The following is a 20,813-nucleotide window of genomic DNA, read 5'->3' on the forward strand; positions in this document are numbered from 1 at the left end:
TAAATGTGGTCTTCGGCAAAGTTGTAGCTGATAGAGTAACCTAGGAGAACCAAGGGTCAACTAACACTCTAGGGCACTTGGGGAAATGCTACGGTCAATTGAATGAAAAACGTCCTTTTCCCATAGTAATTCCCATACAAACTTTGAAGAGCTTGTGGACTCTCAATTTTCAACCAAATCAGCTCAATTTTTGGGAGAAGGCTTAGAATCTGATTACGAATCGAATAAGCGGTGTGGAGCAAAAACGATTTTTTGAACCACGCTAATATATATATATATATGTATATATATATATATATATATATATATATATATATATATATATATATATATATATATATATATATATATATATATATATATATATATATATATATATATATATATATATATATATATATATATATATAAATGCAGCGGCATACGTGGGACCGCGCATAACTTGCGAACGGGACGTCCGATTTGGGTCATCTTTGTTTTGTTCTGTTAGTTTTTACCCAAGGAAGGTTTATGAACCGAAAAACATTGAAAAAATTGAGAGTTTTTAAAAATCGGGTTTTCAGACATTTTGACTTGGTCTTGGCTGGAAACTTGAAACGTCATAAAACGCAGTAGGCAATACAAAGTTTGCCGGGTACAGCTAGTATATATATATAAGTTTTTTTACGCGGTCTGTCCCAAAAAACCGCGTTATTTAAAAAACCGTCGTAAAAGAATCCGCTTTTTTTCAAAAACACGCAATACTCAGAACCACATCTAACGTGACTTGACTTTTTTTATGACGTTTTTTGAAATAACACAGGTTTTTTTACGACGTTTTTTTTAAAAAAATAACGCGGTTTTTTACGTAATAATATTCCCTAATAAAAATAAAGAATTATGATTTAAGAGATCATTACTTGCTTTTAGGTATATATATATATATAAACTAGCTGTACCCGGCAAACTATGTCTTGCCTACTTTGTTTTTTGACGTTTCAAGTCCCTAGCCAAGCGCCCAAGTCCCCGTTCAAAATGTATGAAAACCCGATTTTCAAACACTCTCAATTTTCCCATGTTTTTGGCCTCATAAACCTTCCTTGGGTGAAAACTAACAGAACAAAACTTAGACGACCCAAATCGGACCATCCGTTCGCAAGTTATGCGCGGTCCCACGTATGCCACTGCATTTTTATATATGTAGATAGAAGATATAGATATAGATATATAGAAAAACGATATAGTGCATCTTCGATTGTCGTGAAACTTGGTGGGCTTGTAATTCTTCGGAAATAATTAGACCCGCATTTTTTTATTTCGTCATTAGGGTGACCAATTTTCATACAGGGTGGTCCAAAAAATCAAGGTTTTTCAAAACAAAAATTTTTCAAAACAATCGTAACTTTTGAACCATTTGACCGATTTTAAACTTCTTTTTTTTGTTTGAAAGCTATTGAATTGTAGTTTTCAGGAAAAATACGGTAAAGGGCTAAAATGTAAAGAGTACTGTAAAATATGCAAATATATTAGTTTTTTCACTTTTTCATGGTCTTGGGACCAAAGAGGTACCCTGGTTTAATATTTTTATCAGAAAATTCAGGAAATTTGGCGTATCATATCAAAAAATCAGAAATGTATGTTGTTTTGTTTTTGAGATATGATTCATTTATTTATTTATTTATTTATCATAACATTTGCTCTGTAAGCATTGTTTCTACAGTTCATAAATTTCAAGATCAAGGAATCGTCCAACGATCTGGAGAAGATCACGGACTGGAAGAAGGAGCTGCAAGCAGTAATAGTGTAAATTATCGTAGACCTGAGCAAAAAGTCAGACGGAACAGAAAACTGTGGCGCTTTGGTGGAGAACGAACTGTCCAGAATGGACAAGGCCATCGAGAAAGCAGTATCCGAGTATCCGAACTGCTTAAGATTTATCTGCAATTGGTTTTCTCTTCTATTCTTTACTAAAATAGAATGATTGAGGATAAATTGAAAATATGTTAATTGTTGCGATTAAATAAAAAAGAAACAATGACAAAATCATCTATTTTTCAATGATTTGTTTTAAATATTATCTTTAAAGTGTATGACAGCAAAAACCATTATGAGATAGATAACAGTCTTAAATATCAGCTAAAAATATAAAGTTTTTGATTGCCCAGGCAAGAAAACATACTAAAATTCTTAAACTATACCCCGTGTAAAGGCGGGGTTGGGTATTAGAGAGCTAAAATGCGAACAAAGTGCCATTTCGCGCCGAGAGAAGTTAAATAAGGTAAAAGTTGACCTAAAAATAGGATACATTTGTCAATTATTATTTTGTTCTAGGTTCACATAGGTCTTCGACTTTTTGTAATGGAAACATTTTTGGCTTTGTTGGGCATAGAGTGAGTATCTTCACACGATGTACACCGCACAAATTAAACAATGTAAACACTTCAACTGAGATGCATTCAAGTGGCCGTTTATACCCTTTCAAAATAACCAAAATATCTTTAAAATCAAAATCTATTTTCCATATGGTGGAATTCTTATAATTTTGAAGGTACTGCAAGCATTTGAATGTCTTCAGCATGAAAATTTATATCTGCATATAGGGTTGTGTGCCATTTGGGCAGTGTACCTATTTTGGGCACTTGCCGCTGTTACCAAGTCAATTTAAAATCAATTGGTTTGAATTTTTGTATAGGGCTAGATACTGTACTCATCACACTGTGTTCCAAAAATTAAGTTAGTAGGTATAAAATTGGCTTAGATATAACGACAAGTGCCAAAAATAGGTACACCTGCCCAAATGGTACAAGACCTTATACTCAGATTTGACCATGGATAAATAATTTTGTTTTTAATCAGAATGTACTCAAAATAGCAATTTTGTCGTCGATTCGGGGCGAAATGAACACTGGCTATTACGAATGGATGTACGCGCATTGTTAGGCGTTTAAAAAGTTTGAAAACGGACAAACCGATTATATTGGCATAATAGTTATTTATGTAACAAGTTGCAGAAAAGTTGTTTTTTTTTTCAGCACGAGTCGTATATTTATCCAACGAGGCTTGCCGAGTTTATTTATTCAATCTTTAATTACTTAACTGGTCGATATAATCAAAGGTATAGCATAAATATGCATGGGTGTTCATCAAGCCCGTGCACAAGGGGGTGGTTTTGGGTGTTAAACCCTCCCCATTACCGACGCTTCATACACTAGGCGCCCCTCCGCCTTTTGCTGAAATTTGGAAAAACCCCCCCTGGTGCCACTTCTGTGCACGGGCCTGGTGTCCATTATGCCCCACTCATCCATTTCTCACCGTATCGTTTCTTCCAACCCAAAAAGATACACGATTTACAATAAATTATTTCCTCACAATAAAGATGTTTTTCTTCTTCTTTATGGCTCGGCGTTCACATCGGAACTTGACTTAGTGTTCTTAGAGCACTTCCACAGTTAATAATTGAAGGGCTTTCTTTGCCTGCCATTGCATGAATTCGTACATTGTGTGGCAAGTACAGTAATACACTATGCCCAGGGAGTCGAGAAAATTTTCCCGACCGGAACGGGAATCGAACCCGCCGTCTCCGGATTGGCGAAAAGATGTTCTAACTGTTGTGAATAAGTGAAACGTGTAGTTAATGAACTGAACTTGTGAAAGAATTAGAAATATTTTAAGTTTTTCTTTGTTTTACAGTTTTAAATGTATTCATTTGCTTAAGATGTCCCTAACCCCATAACTAGAAGCAATAATCTCGAGTGCTTGAGGGGGGACAATGTTTCATCTCATTACAAAGTTTCATTTATATGGCTATGGGATGAAGATAAGAAATAAATATTCTGACATGTTTGTTTTCTTTAAGTTAATACGATAACTCTTGATGTTCTTTTGACCTGTATATTGAGTAAAAATAAAGACGTCATATACACTCTAAACCTTACAGCATTGAAATGAACTTTCATTTTTCGCCCCGGTTACAGAACACATCGAGAACCTCTGTTTGACTCAATTAAGATGACCTGAGAACAATGAAAGATTCACTGGCAAACGTATAAAAATGACTATTCCGTTCCGCTCTATAGCTCGACTGGAAAACATGGAGCAATACCGACACTCAACCACATCTACCAAATGTCCAAAGCAACAAACTAACTTGCCGGCAACGACATTCTCGAAAAGCGCGAGATTCAGCAACTGTACAAACAATATTGGTTGACTCTACGCAAGAAAAAGCGCAAGTGAGTTTAATTGGATAGTGTTCGGTTCGCCACCACTCACACTCTTGATTATACGAAGAGTTTGAGAAAATATCTTACCCATTCTGAAGAATTCGATTGGCAGTGTGATGATTGGCTTATATTTAATCGAGAAGAAAGGGGATTCGTCATCCATAAGTGATAATGCATAAGAATCCTCGTAAGAATCAACATTCTATAAGCTGCGCAGAAAGTATGGGCACAACTTTCTATTGGAAAATATTTAAATGTTTGTGATTTTATTGATTATAGTTTCATTGATACCAGTGATGAGTATACACATATATTAAAACAAGCTTACATGCATACAGAATGTTAATTAAAAATTATCTTTAGATATTCACTTTACTGCATTATAAATGCACTAATTGGAAACCATTTTTCTATACTTTTTTCTACGTGACCAGTACAAAATTTTATGTAACATTTTGATGCAAAAAAAATTCGGTGAAGTTCAATTTAAAATATATTCATAGACAATGTGTTGCTTGTATCTACAAAGTCAATGTTGCTGCTTATCTTTTCGAGTTCTGTAGTCTTTTTCACGAAATGTAAAACCAACTATCGCTTGTTTTTGGCTTAGGTGCTTACAGTTTTCCTGACTTTGATATTATTCGCTACGTACTTCGCAAAACGACAGTAGATCGGACCTATTTGTACATGATATTTAGACTTTAACTATAATTAGTACTATTATGTACTCTGATGGTACCCGGTTTACCGTCCCAATATATACCAAGGTAAAAACGACAATTTTGGAATCGAAATCTTTCAGTTAACAATAGTAAAAGTTTGACAAGAGCAAATGTGTTGTGAGTGGAATGCAAATGTGTTGCGAGTGGAATGCATATGCTAAACAGTTACAGTGATTTCGGGTGAAATTGATCACTTTTGACCGCTTTTGGCGAATAATTTTTGAATACTCATCGATATGGTTAAATTCAATGCTTTAAAACAAGTACGACCATGGATTTCATCAGTCAACGAGGTTGAAAATTTTACTGCAAATCATTCTATTACGAAAAATATCATTTGACATAAAAAATCAAAAAATTTAATTTCGGGGTGAAATTGATCAGTCAGTGAAATGTTGTTGTAAGGCAAGCCTCGTTGGATAAATGTACGACTCGTGCTGAAAAAATCACCATTTTGCAACTTGTTGCATAAATAACTATTATGCAATTCAGTATCATAATTTCTTTTTTATATAACTGATGTTGGTATCATAATGGCCAATTTTTCCGAACTACTTCATTATGCAACTGAAATGAGTTGCATAATGAAACATAGTTACATAATGTTCATAATGCAACTCATGTGGGTTGCCCTATGCATGTTCATACATTGAGCAACTCAAATGAGTTGTATAATGAAAAAAACATTGCATGAAATTTTGTAAATAACTATTTACACCTGAATTAACCACCCCAGAATGCAAAAAGCCATGCAAAACTTTCACAACTTCACTAAAATTTTAATTATTTAAGTTTGAAGTTTAATAAAACATAAGAAAACGCCTGAAAGTATGCAATATGTTATCAACTTCCAGAAAAGTACAATTTTATGCACAAACTTTAATATTGATAGAACTTTTGATTACGAAATCGGGTTTAGCGAGTACTTGACAGCTAGAAACATTCATTCGAATATTCATTACATTTGCGATACAGCTACGGTAACAAAAGTTTGAAAGTGTCTTAAAAATTCGGCTAGCACACAATTTCGAAAAATATTGAATTTTGTAAGGACTGTATCGGAAATTAACTATAAACATTCAAAATACTCTATCACGAAGCACGGTTGGTCTTTTCATTCCGGTTCTTCTATGAAAGCTTCAGAATATAGTTAAGTATAGAACAGATAGAAGAAATTTGGAAAATGTTTAGTATTATTGAAAATATGGTTCTATGAGTATACCACACAAAATAACAATCTGTACAAACTGCATTTTTTTGAAATTTTTTTATCGTTTCAATCATTTGTAGCGAAAAAAAATTGTACGGGGAAAAATCTGAAAAATAATGATTATTACTAGCAGTTATGCACACATAACATATCACTTAAAACCGACTTTTAAAATTCTTATTTTGGATAGAAAAACCTCCAACATTAAGAATACGGTCTTTCCTAAAAAACACCTACTTTTTGGTCGAACTTTGACGCTCTGTTTTAAATATCTTCAGAGGTTATAAAATTCCGTTCTCTGGTAAAACTACCTCTTCAATAGATTTAAATACATACCCAATCGAAAAAAATGTAAATTTTCAACTTTACGTGTTTTTTTATTTGCGTAATCGTTCTTTGAAGACGTATAAAAAAAGAGTTCCTCGAAAAATGGCCTTTTTTCATTTTTAAGAATTGCCCTAAACTGCGGAGGGATTTTTTCTTGATAAAAATAATTTCCCTATATCATGAGCATTCTGGAAAAGAATATATTTGCGCAAAAATGAGAGAAAAAATTGAATATTTTTCCACAGTTTTCGCAATTTTAAATTTTTAGGAGGTGTCCAAAATTTTAAAAACATATGTGCAATCTTTGAGATAAAAGTCCAAGTTAAATGATTATTTTTTGAAAATCAGAACTGCCATTCTTTATTTAAGAGATTTATATAGTATCTCCAAAAATAAAGTTATGTTTATTTCGAACAGATTATTTTTCAGGCAATTTTGAACGTTTATAGTTAATTTCCGATACAGTCCTTATAGAAATATATAACTGAAAAACATGTAAACCTATCATTCAATAACTCTTGAGCCAGATGATGGACATTTTTTACAAATTATTTTAGGTTTAAAGCGTTATTTTTAACAAATAAAAATGGCCCTCAAGCTGATCAATTTCACCAGAAATCACGGTACTTTATGAATACTCACGTGCCAGTATTATTGAAACATTGTCGAAAAAAACAATATCCTTTTTGTCACAATACATTATTGCTCGGTCATTTTTTTTTTTCAATTAATCGTAATATGCTCAGTCCACTAGATTACTTCGCAATACTGCAGATTGAGTCGCGTCTCACTCGAGATGAAAGGTTTGGTTTCGTTATCATTGTACCTACCACGCAAGATTGAGCTCGTTGAAAATATAAAGTAGATGCAAGTGTAAAATAAAACGTGATCTCGGAAAGACAGAATAATATGTGAAGCTTGATGCGCTCGAAATAAAAATACCGATAAATTCGTGTACGACGCATGAGTGGATTTTTTTTCTGTTTTGAATCACATTTGTAAAATTTTTACAGTGAGACGCTTCAATTTCGAAACCACAACAGAGTGTCTACTCGTTTACGATTTCCAGGTTCAAATAACAATAAATCCAGTAAATTGAACGAAACGCTAGATTTCACATAAACAAGGCAAAACAATGTTGGAAGAAAATGTTAGATAAATTTGTGACGGCATTACTAGAAGAATTTGTTGCTCAACTCCTGGATGAAATTGAGCAGCTTTTATGGCGAAATTCATAAATAAAGTCATGGAAGAATAAAAAAAATTGATAGAGGATTAATTAAATTATCTGTTCATTAACAGGCATATTTTGGGAAAATGTCATTGAAGTCCATTACATTTCGGCGAGCTTCTTCGAGAAATTATCGATAATAATCGTGAATAAAATTGTGATTGTATAAGTGAAAAAAACATGGATAAATTTACAATTAAATCTATTTTTCTCATGGAAACCACTTTTTGCTTCATTCAATGAAAAACTTATTATGCCTCTCAATAAAAATCAGAATATGGCGATTATCTGCCTCTGGCTTCTGATATTAGCGCGACAGTCACCAATCATAACAGCGTTACCAGATTTAAAAGTATATAATTCCATTATATGGGGTTTGACAGCAAGAACACTCATTCCACTGAGCCACTCTTGCCGTTCGTCACAAATACATTCAAAGCATCTGTCACTTCGCGAAATCCACGTGCTTTTGTTTTTGGCGGGAACACTTTTTCTTTTGTTTTGCCTTGCGACTGTCATGCGGCGTTATGCTTGCGATCGTACGACCTCCGCAGGACTCTAATAAAAGATAAGCGCGACAATATTATCTACAGGGGATGGACAAAATTATCGGGATAGGCAAAATTTTCAAGTATTAAACAATGGTCAACTAGCTATAAGTTTTCGAAAGGTGTATCAAATATTTTCATTTTTTTCTGATAGTTGGGTAAGTAGTTGTCTATCAATGGCCCGAATTCGGGAAAGATCGGGGTATTCTACATGAAGTTAGAAATATTCCAGAAAAAGGCATAATTATCCGATATTCAACTTTGGACTGCTTTATCTCCGGATTCCATGAACCGAATGCAATGAATTTTTGAGCGTTTATGACTTATATAATAAGCTTTTAAAAACGTTTGGCTTTACTTAAAATTGTTTACTGGGAGAAAAGTTTTAGCGATTTAATTTATCACATGATTTTAAAGTAACTTGGTCTAATTTTAAGATGCATCCCATAACTTTTTTCAATTTATGGCCGGGTATTTAATTACTTTCTTTCAAAACATATTTATATGCAAGTTAATTAGAGAAAATACAAATTAACTGAAATTACCATCTTGAATTTTGACGTGTTGTTGAAATTTTGGGTAATTGGTGTTTTATTAGAAAAATAATCTAATCGCTATTTTTTTTTCGTTGTAAAATTTTAAGTTGAGTCAAAAGTTTTTTTAAGCTCATTATATAAGTCACGAACCCTCAGAATTTCGTTGCACTCGGATCGTTGAATCCGGAGATATAGCAGCCCACAGCTGGCTATCGGATAAATATTCCATTTTCTAGAACATTTCTAACTTAATGTAGAATAGTCTGATCTTCCTCAAATTTGCAGCATTGATAAACAGCTAGTTGACCAATTTTTAGTAAAAATTTGAGAATATTTTATGCACTTGAAGAAAAGTTACAGCTACTTAATCATTTTCTGAAAAGTGAAAGTTTTGCTTGTCCCGACCATTTTGTCTATCCCATGTACTATTCTGCTCCCACTCGCTTACTTACTTACCTTACCGATCAGGCTAAGGCCGGGGTGGGCTCTGCTGTACATAGTAGCCGCCTCCATTCCACTCGGTCCATGGCTGTTTGTCTCCAGTTCCGCACTCTGCGTAGGGTCCGCAGATCGTCCTCCACATGATCGACCCATCTAGCTCGCTTCGCACCACGTCTTCTTGTACCGGTCGGATGACTCTCGAGAACCATTTTAGTCGGGTTGCTATCGGACATCCTGATGACGTGATCCGCCCACCGTAGCATCCCGATTTTCGCGGTATGGACGATGGTTGGTTCTCTCAGCAGCTGATGCAGCTCGTAGTTTATTCGCCTTCTCCAAGTCCCGTCTTCCATCTGCACTCCGCCGTAGATGGTACGCAACACCTTCCGTTCGAAAACTCCAAGGGCGCGTTGGTCCTCTGCACGTAGGGTCCATGTTTTGTGCCCATAGAGGACGACCGGTCTAATCAGCGTTTTGTAGATGGTTAACTTCGTGTTACGGCGAACTTTATTCGATCGTAGAGTTCTGCGGAGTCCAAAGTAAGAACGATTTCCTGCCACAATGCGCCTCTGAATTTCTCTGCTGGTGTCGTTCTCGGCGGTCACCAGTGAGCCCAAGTACACGAATTCTTCAACCGCCTCGATTTCATCACCGTCGATATAAATTCGGGGTGGCGGGCGCGGTGATTCCTCCCTGGAGCTTTTTGCCATCGTGTACTTTATCTTCGACACATTAATGACTAATCCGATTCGTCTGGCTTCACTCTTTAGTCGGATGTACGTTTCCGCCATCGTCTCAAATTTACGAGCAATAATATCAATATCATCAGCGAAACCAAGCAGCTGAACGGACTTCGTGAAAATCGTTCCACTCGTGTTTATCCCCGCTCTCCTAATTACACCCTCTAAAGCAATGTTGAACAGCAAGCACGAAAGACCATCACCTTGCCGTAACCCTCTGCGAGATTCGAAGGGACTCGAGAATGTCCCTGATACTCGAACTACGCATATCACTCGATCCATCGTCGCTTTGATCAACCGTGTCAGTTTATCCGGGAATCCGTATTCGTGCATAATCTGCCATAGCTGTTCTCGATCGATTGTATCATACGCCGATTTGAAATCGATGAACAAGTGATTTGTGGGCACGTTGTATTCGCGGCATTTCTGCAACACCTGGCGGATGGCGAACATCTGGTCCGTTGTAGCGCGTTCACCCATAAATCCAGCCTGATATTGCCCCACGAACTCTCTTGCAATCGGTGATAGTCGGCGGCATAAAATTTTAGAGAGTATCTTGTAGGCAGCGCTTAGTAGTGTGATCGCGCGGTAGTTCCCGCAATCCAACTTGTCGCCCTTTTTGTAGATGGGACACACGATACCTTCCATCCATTCCTCCGGTAATACTTCCTCCTCCCAAATTTTGGTAATGACCCAGTGTAGTGCTCTCACCAGTGCCATCTTCAAGTGTAGCTGCGCCAAGCTGCTCTTCCGTTGGTAGAGCCACTGCTAACTGCTGCGCGTAGTCTTGAGCCCCTTCTACGTTACGAAGTTGCTCGATGTTGAGCCGCGGCGTTCGACTTCGACGCGTGGTGATAACTGTCGAAAATTTTGAGCGCATGCATACAGCGACTAAGTAGTGATCCGAATCTATATTCGCACTGCGGTATGTGCGTACATTGGTTGGTTATATCCGAGAAGAATTTACCGTCGATTAGAACGTGGTCGATTTGATTTTCTGTTTGTTGGTCGGGTGATCTCCAGGTGGTTTTGTGGATATTCTTGCGGGGAAGAAGGTGCTTCGGACTACCATACCACGGGAGGCTGCAAAGTTTACGCATCGCTGGCCGTTATCATTCGATACGGCGTGCAGGCTGTTTCGCCCGATTACCGGTCTGTACATTTCCTCCCTTCCTACCTGCGCGTTCATGTCGCCGACATCGATTTTCACGTCACGCGGCGAGCAACCATCGTATGTTTGCTCTAACTGCGCGTAGAACGCTTCTTTCTCGTCATCAGGTCTCCCTTCGTGTGGGCAGTGGACGTTAATGATGCTGTAGTTGAAGAAACGGCCCTTAACTCTCAACATGCACATCCTTGCGTTGATCGGCTGCCACCCGATCACACGTTGTCGCATCTTGCCCAACACTATAAATCCTGTTCCCAGTTCATTGGTGGTGCCACAGCTTTGGTAGAAGGTAGGGTAACGGTTGAATTTTGGACCCCTGGAGGACATTGGTTTGAATTTAATTCAAAATCAAACAGATTCAGATGGTATTCACACATAATGATGATGTTAGTATGTTCGTAAAAGCTTCCACTGTCCGGTAAAAATACCCACAAGGTCATTTCTGGCTGAAAATTTGATAAACTGATTTTTGTAGCATCAGTTTTCACTGTTTTGGACACCCCAATATATTTTGAACCCTCTTCAGTATATATTTTGGACACCCGATGTTTAAACTCGTTTGAAACTGTTTTGGAAGAATTTGCCGCTTGAATATGCTGGATCACATCTTAATTACTTGATTGACAAAGGCTGATTAGACGAACTTTGCGAATTTAATGCGCTAGAATGATAAACGTTTTTGTTTACATCTGAAAGTTTCCTCAGCACCGCAATCTCTTTTTGTAAACATGATGCGATACTCGCACGGATGATGAGCTTGGCAAAAAATAATTTCAAGGCAAATAAGGATATTTCCAGTGAGGAAATGATTGCTGCCCGTGCAGACCGATCTTATTTAGCGAATGATTCTAAAAATTTCCGTCATCTCATCATTAAACCTGTGTAAGTTGTGATAATAGGTCACAGGGGGTCCAAAATATATGGGGGTCCAAATTATATTGGTTACCCTAATCGCTCGATCCCCGCTTTTCCACACTTTCTGTCCAGTCCAACAAAGTTCCTGCAACGCCACGATGTCGAAGTTGCGGGGATGTAGTTCGTCGTAGATTATCCTGTCACATCCTGCGAAACCTAGTGACTTGCAATTCCATGCTCCAAGTTTCCAATCGTAGTCCTTATTTCGTCGCGTGGGTCTTTGCCGATTATATCGAGTCGTATTTTCTCCTATGTTATTTGCAATGTGGATTTTTACGGTTGGCTTATTGGGCCTACGCCAACACTCCTGTCTCGCCGGAGGGCCATCGTGCCAGTTCTGTTTAACGTCCCAACCAACACCAGGACGACCACGCTGATGGGGCTACCACCTTGGATCTAGCTGGGCGTGGTGCAGCGTTTCTTACTCAGCCGCTGGATGCCAGAACAGACGCTGTTTGAGCCGCACCTCCTTGGTGAACAAACGCTCGAATCGTACCTCCTCAATCTAGCTGAAGTCAGAAGGACAACAGTGCCCAGGCTGCACTACCAGCTAGGCACACAACTCTTAGCTGGCGGTCTTTGTCATCGCTTGACCCGTGGAAGCATGAGGTAGGAACTTGTGAGGACCAGAGCTATGTTGGACGCTCTCTTTATCGACTCATCGTTTTGCAGCCCCTCCCACTCGCATAACAGTCACATTTGACTCATCATCATTTTTGAATTACCGTTATGAATAGTCATTTTCAATATAGGGGAACTCGCGTATTTTCGGCTGTTTTGTTCTCTTCGTCAAGGGGAGTTTTTTTAACTGATTGAACTTAAAGTTGGCTTCAAATCTTTCCCAAGCAAGCTAAATTATACGACCAAGTTTCAAGCAATTTGGCCGAAAAAACCTGCCATGACAAAGAGAACAAACCTGCCGATAATACCCTAAGTCACTCTACTACAAAAAAAAAAAAAACATAATAAAAAGTGCGGATTTTTCTTGTCGACGTGACAAACAGAAATACCAAATCATATGCCATCTGTAGATTTCTGTAGATAACTTTACGAGGAATCAGACCTCCGAAAACCGCAAAGCGATGCGACATTCGTGGAAAAAGTTATTAAGCCTTACCCGATCGATAAAATGACGAGATTTTATTATTTATTGTTATTCCTTACATGTTAAACAGCGTTGGCATGTCATTCGGTTTTCAGTCAATAACTTTTTCTATGTAGCATGGCATGTGCCTTAGATCGCTTTGCGGTGTTCAGAGAATTTGTTCCTCGTAAAATTTCCAACAGAAATCATTGATCGGTATATTTGCAGGGGTTAAGGGGCAACCTGTGGCGATTTTTCTTTGAAAAAAAAAAAAGATTTTCCCCATAGTAAATCGTATGAAAACTTAAAACGGCTGGCGCTAAAATATAGTTTTTCCGATCGAGCTGAAATTTTGCACAGTTGATATGGGGCCAAAATGAAACTCAAAAAGCGTACAGAAGTAAAATGTCTTTTTGTGTCCCACGCTACTACTCATATCACTTTTCTTGTCATTATAAATACTTGCAAGGCACCGAATATGCATTACAAGTGTTGAAGCCAGTGGGGTGACACAGCTGTCAAACTCGGTACATCGCCGCTTCACCCATCATCGTTTTTGGTACGGCGCGTTTTGGTACCCACTTTCTGGTTGGTTTACCCTAAATTGTTCCTGATTTTCGGGTGTGTGGCTCATGTGTTGTTAGTGCTTATTTCGGAAATTACACATTTCGAACGAAATCGTTGTTTTTGATGATTGTTTCTCTTTCTTCAGCACTTTGCACGATATTATATGTAACAGCGAAGCAGTGTCGATGTTTCCAGCGCATTTTTTCCATGAATTAAGCGATCAAAACATGATGATTCTGGCCCTTTGTCATCCCCCTGGTTGAAGCAGCCAGGCCTGCTGTGTACCCGGATAAAAACTAACCATAGGGTGTTTGGTGAAAACCATTCCTGCACCATACAGTGTACCAGCTACAATAATGTATATTGAAATGAAATGGTTCGCTAAAAGCTTTGCACATTGTAGCTACTATACATTTACAATCGATTTTTATGTAATTTTTATGTTCCGAAACAAATTTTTTTCGTGCATTTTTAATTATTTATTCAGTTTTAGATTTTTTCCGTGCTTTGTTTTGTTGATGTTTGTGACTTTTTTTATGCAAAGGAAAGGAAAGAAAAAAGTGTATAAGTTGAAACATCAATTTAAAGTCAATAAAATGTTTAAATAAGTAGTAAACCAGATGTCTTAAGAACTGCAGATCCAAGAGATATGGCGGGCTAGGTACAGCGCATAATCACTAACTGTAAACGCAACATTTCTCATACTGTAGATAATCATTAGTAGAGTAAAGTGGGGCAAAAGTTCGAGTTGGGCAAGAGTTTCTTTTCAAGTTTTTGAGCTCAATTCAAATTATTTCTTTCGGGTGTCAAGGTTGTTCGAAGCCGTTTTGAAAAAGAGTCTTTCAATCCAAAAATTATGAAAATTGATCAATATTTCGAAAAGTTATGACAAAATGTTGATTTTTGATCAAAAAATTGTAACATGCGATGGTCCTTCCAACGCATAGAATGGAATAGTAATGAAATCGAATTCGATATTTTATGTTGGGGTGTAACTAGGTATATTTTGAAGATGCTTTAGCATGTATAACTTTTTGCAAAAGAGATTTGGAAATCATATTTTACACATATTGGGGCAAAAGTTCGAATTGTGCGGCAAAAGTACGAGTCATGTGGAAACTTGAGGTATAAACCTAAAATTCTGCAAAATGTCATTGAACCATTTCTCATACTGTGCGAGATAACAGTAAGATAACCATTAGAGTGGGTCATCGTTTATATGGAAAAATGCAAAATTCAATGGTATCCCATCAGTTCAAAGATTTTTTGATAGCATTTCAGGACCCAAATAAGTGTGCAAAATTTGAGCACGATCGGTTATGCCTACGTTTTGCGCATCACATTTTGTATGGGATTTTACATGAGAAAACACACTTGTTTGCATTTCTCTCATGACAAGCTCGAATTTTTCTAAAACCATGTAACCAATAAAGTGAAAACATAGCCTAGGGTGTCCTGAAAAACTTTGTCGAAGACCGCGAAGTGATCTGATGCTTATGAAAAAAGTTATTGTTATTCCTTTACATGTTAAAACATAAACACATGCATGCGGTTCGTTGGTTATAACTATTTTCACAAGCATCGGATCGCTTTGCGGTCTTCAACAAAGTTTTTCAGAACATCCTAGGCTGTCATTTTACAGTATCGGTTTAAAAGTTTCAGACAAACTTTTTCAACTTATAACAAAAATTCAAAAAAGTGTGTTTTCCCATACAAAATCCCATACAAATTTTGAATTGCAATGCGCCAAGTGTAGACGCAACCGATCGTGCTCAAATTTTGCACAGATACTCGGGACCCGAAACGGAACAAAAAAAGCTTTGATCTGAGAAAACGGTTCCGATGACCCACGCTAATAACCATACCATGTACAGATTTGCTAGTTTGACAAATGGTAATCCGCCAATTTACAGTATGTGGAATAGGCGGTTAAGATTGGTTACCATAAAAAATCGCTCGTTTTCTCGAACAAATTTTTCGCAAAACAGTGAAGGATATGGTCAATATACTATCCAGTTTTTCAGACAATTCACTGCATAGCAAACGGTTAGAGAACTGTTTAGCCATATATTTGGAAGAAAACGAATAATGTATGTCAAACTAGTAGTTTATTGTTATTCATAGTAGAATAACTGTAAACCGTATTGTACTCATTTAGTTTGAACACTATTACATACTGTTCTTTTGTATTGATACCGTAAGAGAGAAAAAATGAACAAATTAAATAATAATCAATGAAAAAAGTGAATACGTGTTGAAAAATCTTACTTTTCTAGAAATATATAGTTAAGCTCATGCTTGAACTCATGTAAGTATTTTTGGTAGGAAAATAGAACACCCCATTAGAATTGATCCTGTCTGGAGTTAGTTTACGCTACATTGTTTTATTGTTTTTTATTATAAAAAACAAAGTACAGAAATTTTTTATTCTTACTTCAGTGATAAAACAAAACAAACATTTGGAAACATTGAACAGTTGAGGCAAAAGACAAATATTTTTATTAGCTGGTTATCAAAGCTGTTGAAATAAAAAAAAAACAGATTGAACTAGAACTATAATTTTAACATAAAGAAGTGCTTAGAAATATTGTGGATTTACCGGCTACTTGTATTCTACCGGTCGCTTCAGCATGGCCTCCAAAGCAGCCGTTTTATAAAAAGAGTAACTTAAGAATGATTTTAAACATTTTTATTGTATGCACTATTCCTCGTTCCCACCAGCTACTCAGCGACATTCATTTTTTGACAATCAAGTTGATTTTTATATGAAAACGGCTACTTAAGTAACCGGTAGAACACAAATAGCCGGTAAATCCACAATAACATTTTTCTATACGTATTTATTCATTTGTGTGGCATTGGCATACCAGTTTAGCACCCTATGCGCAGAGATGCGAATCGTCAACATTCGCGCATTATCGAACCCCGCGACCCAAACGCGACAACAATATTCGCGCTGCATCAGACATCGCGACTTCGCGACGTCGCGACGCGCACGTCGTCGGTCGTCAGCGACACGAACACTCGAGCCGGTCGGTCAGGAGAGACCACGCCGCCGACGATCGCCCTCTTTCGCATCGCAGCAACCGGGCAGCAAGCACGCGTCATCCAAAACAGGCTGGAGGCAATTTTGTGGCAATCGGCCGAATCTGTAGTGCGGAAATTTACATTGGTGATCCTGCCAGGTATGCTGCTTAAAGTTTTAAGGGCAAATAAATTGTGAAGGCCGAAAACGTATTCCAATATAAGCTAAATGGTAAGCATATTTGGTGGAAGTGATATTTTTCATACTCGCAAAGTAATGCTATTTGATTGTGCAATGACGCTGAAGAGCAAGAGAGGTTATGAGGGCTGATTGAAAAAAATGGAAAAGAACCACACATGGACTTGTGTGAGGATCTGGTGCGATTGGACTTCCGCCGGGTGGAAGTGAAAAGAACCACACATGGACTTGTGTGAGGATCCGGCGCGATTGGAGTTCCGCCGGGGGGAAAAGGAAAAATTCACACATGGACTTGTGTGAGGATCTGACGCGATTGGACTTCCGCCGGGGGGAAGTGAAAAGAACCACACATGGACTTGTGTGAGGATCCGGCGCGATTGGAGTTCCGCCGGGGGAAAATGAAATGAGCCACACATGGACTTGTGTGAGGATCCGGCGCGATTGGAGTTCCGCCGGGGGGAAATGGTAAAATTCACACATGGACTTGTGTGAGGATCTGGCGCGATTAGAGTTCCGCCGGGGGGGGGGAAATGAAAAAAAATCCACAGATGGACTTGTGTGAGGGACCGGCGCGATTGGACTTCCGCCGAGTGGAAGTGAATAGAACCACACATGGACTTGTGTAAGGATCCGGCGCGATTAGAGTTCCGCCGGGGGAAAATGAAATGAGACACACATGGACTTGTGCGAGGATCTGGCGCGATTGGACTTCCGCCGGGTGGAAGTGAAAAGAACCACACATGGACTTGTGTGAGGATCCGGCGCGATTGGAGTTCCGCCGGGTGGATTTGAATAGAACCACACATGAACTTGTGTAAGGATCCGGCGCGATTGGAGTTCCGCCGGGGGAAAATGAAATGAGACACACATGGACTTGTGTGAGGATCTGGCGCGATTGGACTTCCGCCGAGTGGAAGTGAAAAGAACCACACATGGACTTGTGTAAGGATCCGGCGCGATTAGAGTTCCGCCGGGGGAAAATGAAATGAGACACACATGGACTTGTGCGAGGATCTGGCGCGATTGGACTTCCGCCGGGTGGAAGTGAAAAGAACCACACATGGACTTGTGTGAGGATCCGGCGCGATTGGAGTTCCGCCGGGTGGAAGTGAATAGAACCACACATGGACTTGTGTAAGGATCCGGCGCGATTGGAGTTCCGCCGGGGGAAAATGAAATGAGACACACATGGACTTGTGCGAGGATCTGGCGCGATTGGACTTCCGCCGGGTGGAAGTGAAAAGAACCACACATGGACTTGTGTGAGGATCCGGCGCGATTGGAGTTCCGCCGGGTGGAATTGAATAGAACCACACATGGACTTGTGTAAGAATCCGGCGCGATTGGAGTTCCGTCGGGGGAAAATGAAATGAGACACACATGGACTTGTGTGAGGATCTGGCGCGATTGGACTTCCGCCGGGTGGAAGTGAAAAGAACCACACATGGACTTGTGTGAGGATCCCGCGCGATTGGAGTTCCGCCGGGGGGGAAAGGAAAAATTCACACATGGAATTGTGTGAGGATCTGGCGCGATTAGAGTTCCGCCGGGGGAAATTGAAAAAATCCACACATGGACTTGAGTGAGGATCCGGCGCGATTGAACTTCCGCCGTGGGGAAGTGAAAAGAACCACATGGACTTGTGTGAGGATCCGGCGCGATTGGAGTACCGCCAGGGGAAAACGGAAAAAGCCACACACGAACAGCGACATCGGAGTGTGAAGAACCGTACGAGATTAAAGTAATGTCGGTAAATTTAAAAAAATCCAGACGTTATGCACGTGGTTGTGCTTTTGATTGAGTGCTCGTATTGAAGAGTGTCTTATGCATGTGGATCACCGTCAGAAGATGCAGATCGAAGCTCGAGAAGTGGCAACTCAATGTTCATAAATCCGCATACATGGACTTGTGTGCGCAATTTCAGACGCGTTTGGACTACCGTCGATATTGTAAGGGAATTCATTTCTTGATTTTAACGATAAGCTACAGGATGCTCACGTCTATTCATGTTCGTACGACTTGCGACAAAGACAGCAAATAGTGCTTGTTGTGACTCCATAGAAAGAAACCCAGTGGACGTGGTTATGCGTCCGCCTTGTTGTGTACTGATAGCCTCGGATGTGCTTGGAGAGTCACCGAAATAAGAAGTATCTCGGATTGAGAAACTATGGAAAATATAAAAGTTACTGTACAATTTTTATAGATTCGAAAATCACGGAGTTGTTTGAACAGCATTGAACGCTTCTTTCACAAGTTGAACGTGTCCTATAATGTTGAAAAAAGTTCAGCCTATTGGACGCAGTGGCTTAATTTCCCCAACAGGGGAGGAAAAAAAAATGTTGAAATTCATCAACGATCAACGATCAACGATCAATTCTGACTATACATGTCAATGGTTGCTCCTCCGTGATTGATCTGAACTGGTACCAGTTGCACTGAGATCCAACTGAATAAGGGGCTGGGACATTCCACTTATTCTCAAAGTGCAATTTTAGCAGCTCATGCATATTTGATCAATAACGGCACCGGCCAAGTCCTTATAGTCAGCTGGGAAGGGAAAGGAATGTTAGAGTGTACTGGTTGTTGCTACTAGAGACCGAGAGCACTCTGCGTCCCCACAACCCGCACGGACTGGGGTATTTGTTAGACGGAAAGGATGGGAGATCTGGGAGTCACCGTTGGGTCGGTGATGCGATCCATGGATAGGGTGGTTATTTATAGTGTTCGTGATAGTTTGTATGGTGAATAAGGTGAATAAGGTCAAGCGGCACAGCACGCTTTTGGTTGCATAACTTATAGGCGTTATATATACACTGTGCTGTGAGTGGAAGTTGGAAGGGAGAGAAACGACTTTTTTCAATTCGTTTCTGGTTCTAGCGATGGCTATGAACATATGAATATACATGAGTTGTATATGTAGAGAAGAGAGAGCGAGAGAAAGTGGATAGAAAGATACAAAGTAGGATGAAAAGGACGGGCCAGGGATTGAACCCATGACCTTCAGCATACGAATCAGAAGCGGTAGCCACTAGACCACCAAGCCCGTCATTGAAAAAAAAAAAAAAAAAAAAAAAATGTTGATATTCATGCATAAAAACAAAAAAAAATGAAAAACCGTCGTGCAGGTAGCGACATTAGTAATTTTGGCGAATTGTGAGTGTCCCAGACGACTCGATTCGCGCTGCAGATGAAGGAAAATTTCTGTTAAACGAAAAAAAAAACTCAACTGGTCCACCAGATGTTTCATGTTGTGGTTTCTAAGGGTTGTAATTATGAGGTGCTATTGCGGATCGATTGGACAACCGTCTGAATGAGAACGATTTCGCTTAGAAAAGATTATATCAGGCCAAACATTTCAATAGGTCCTATCTGCATTTGAGAGGCTCTCTTTGTTCACTTTCTCTTTAAATTATTGCAATGTAATGGTACACTTTTCAACTATTTTTGCAGTACAAATCAAAAGACGATTGTTTTGACCGTCGTTCAATGCAAGGAGACAATCATAATACAAATAAACGGCTGAGATATTAATGAAAGAGAGGGAAACCAAAGAGAGCCTCTCTTCTGCAGATAGGACCTTTAGACATGTTTGGCCTGATATGTCAATTTTGTATTCTAGGGCGAGTTTTGTTTCACGATGAAAGGTACATTTCGTTAAAAAAAAAAGTTACATATCAAATGTGGTAGCAACCGGACATAAAACTAGTATATGAACCAACATATAAAGACTTTAACACATCATTCATTACGTCTAATTTTGCATTTTTGAAAGTTTTTCAATGGGGAATCTGTCAAACTACTGCCACGCAAAGGCAAACATACCATTATATGGAGCTCCCGATCAGAAAGGCATAACAAAAACATAACATAATTATATCAACGGTTGATATCTATATCAA

General features: G+C 38.8%; 1 protein-coding gene across 10 annotated transcripts in view; it reads right to left on the reverse strand.

Moving 5' to 3' along the window:
- LOC109411912 (dystrophin) overlaps positions 1 to 20,813 on the reverse strand; it is a 387,179-nt gene that overhangs the window by 338,929 nt on the left and 27,437 nt on the right. For 3 of the 10 annotated variants that reach the window (XM_062858892.1, XM_029877211.2, XM_062858888.1), the window contains exon 1: positions 7,104 to 7,262. The exons of 3 other annotated variants lie outside the window; for them this stretch is intronic. In XM_062858892.1, the coding sequence (XP_062714876.1) occupies positions 7,104 to 7,161 (58 nt within the window). In that variant the 5' untranslated portion in view covers positions 7,162 to 7,262. Of the gene's footprint in view, positions 1 to 7,103; positions 7,263 to 20,813 lie in introns of those variants that run through there. 4 more of the 10 variants (XM_062858889.1, XM_062858893.1, XM_062858882.1 and 1 more) reach the window with 2 other exon arrangements.

This window comes from Aedes albopictus, chromosome 3, assembly GCF_035046485.1.
Source record: "Aedes albopictus strain Foshan chromosome 3, AalbF5, whole genome shotgun sequence".
In the NCBI taxonomy this organism is placed as follows: domain Eukaryota; kingdom Metazoa; phylum Arthropoda; class Insecta; order Diptera; family Culicidae; genus Aedes; species Aedes albopictus.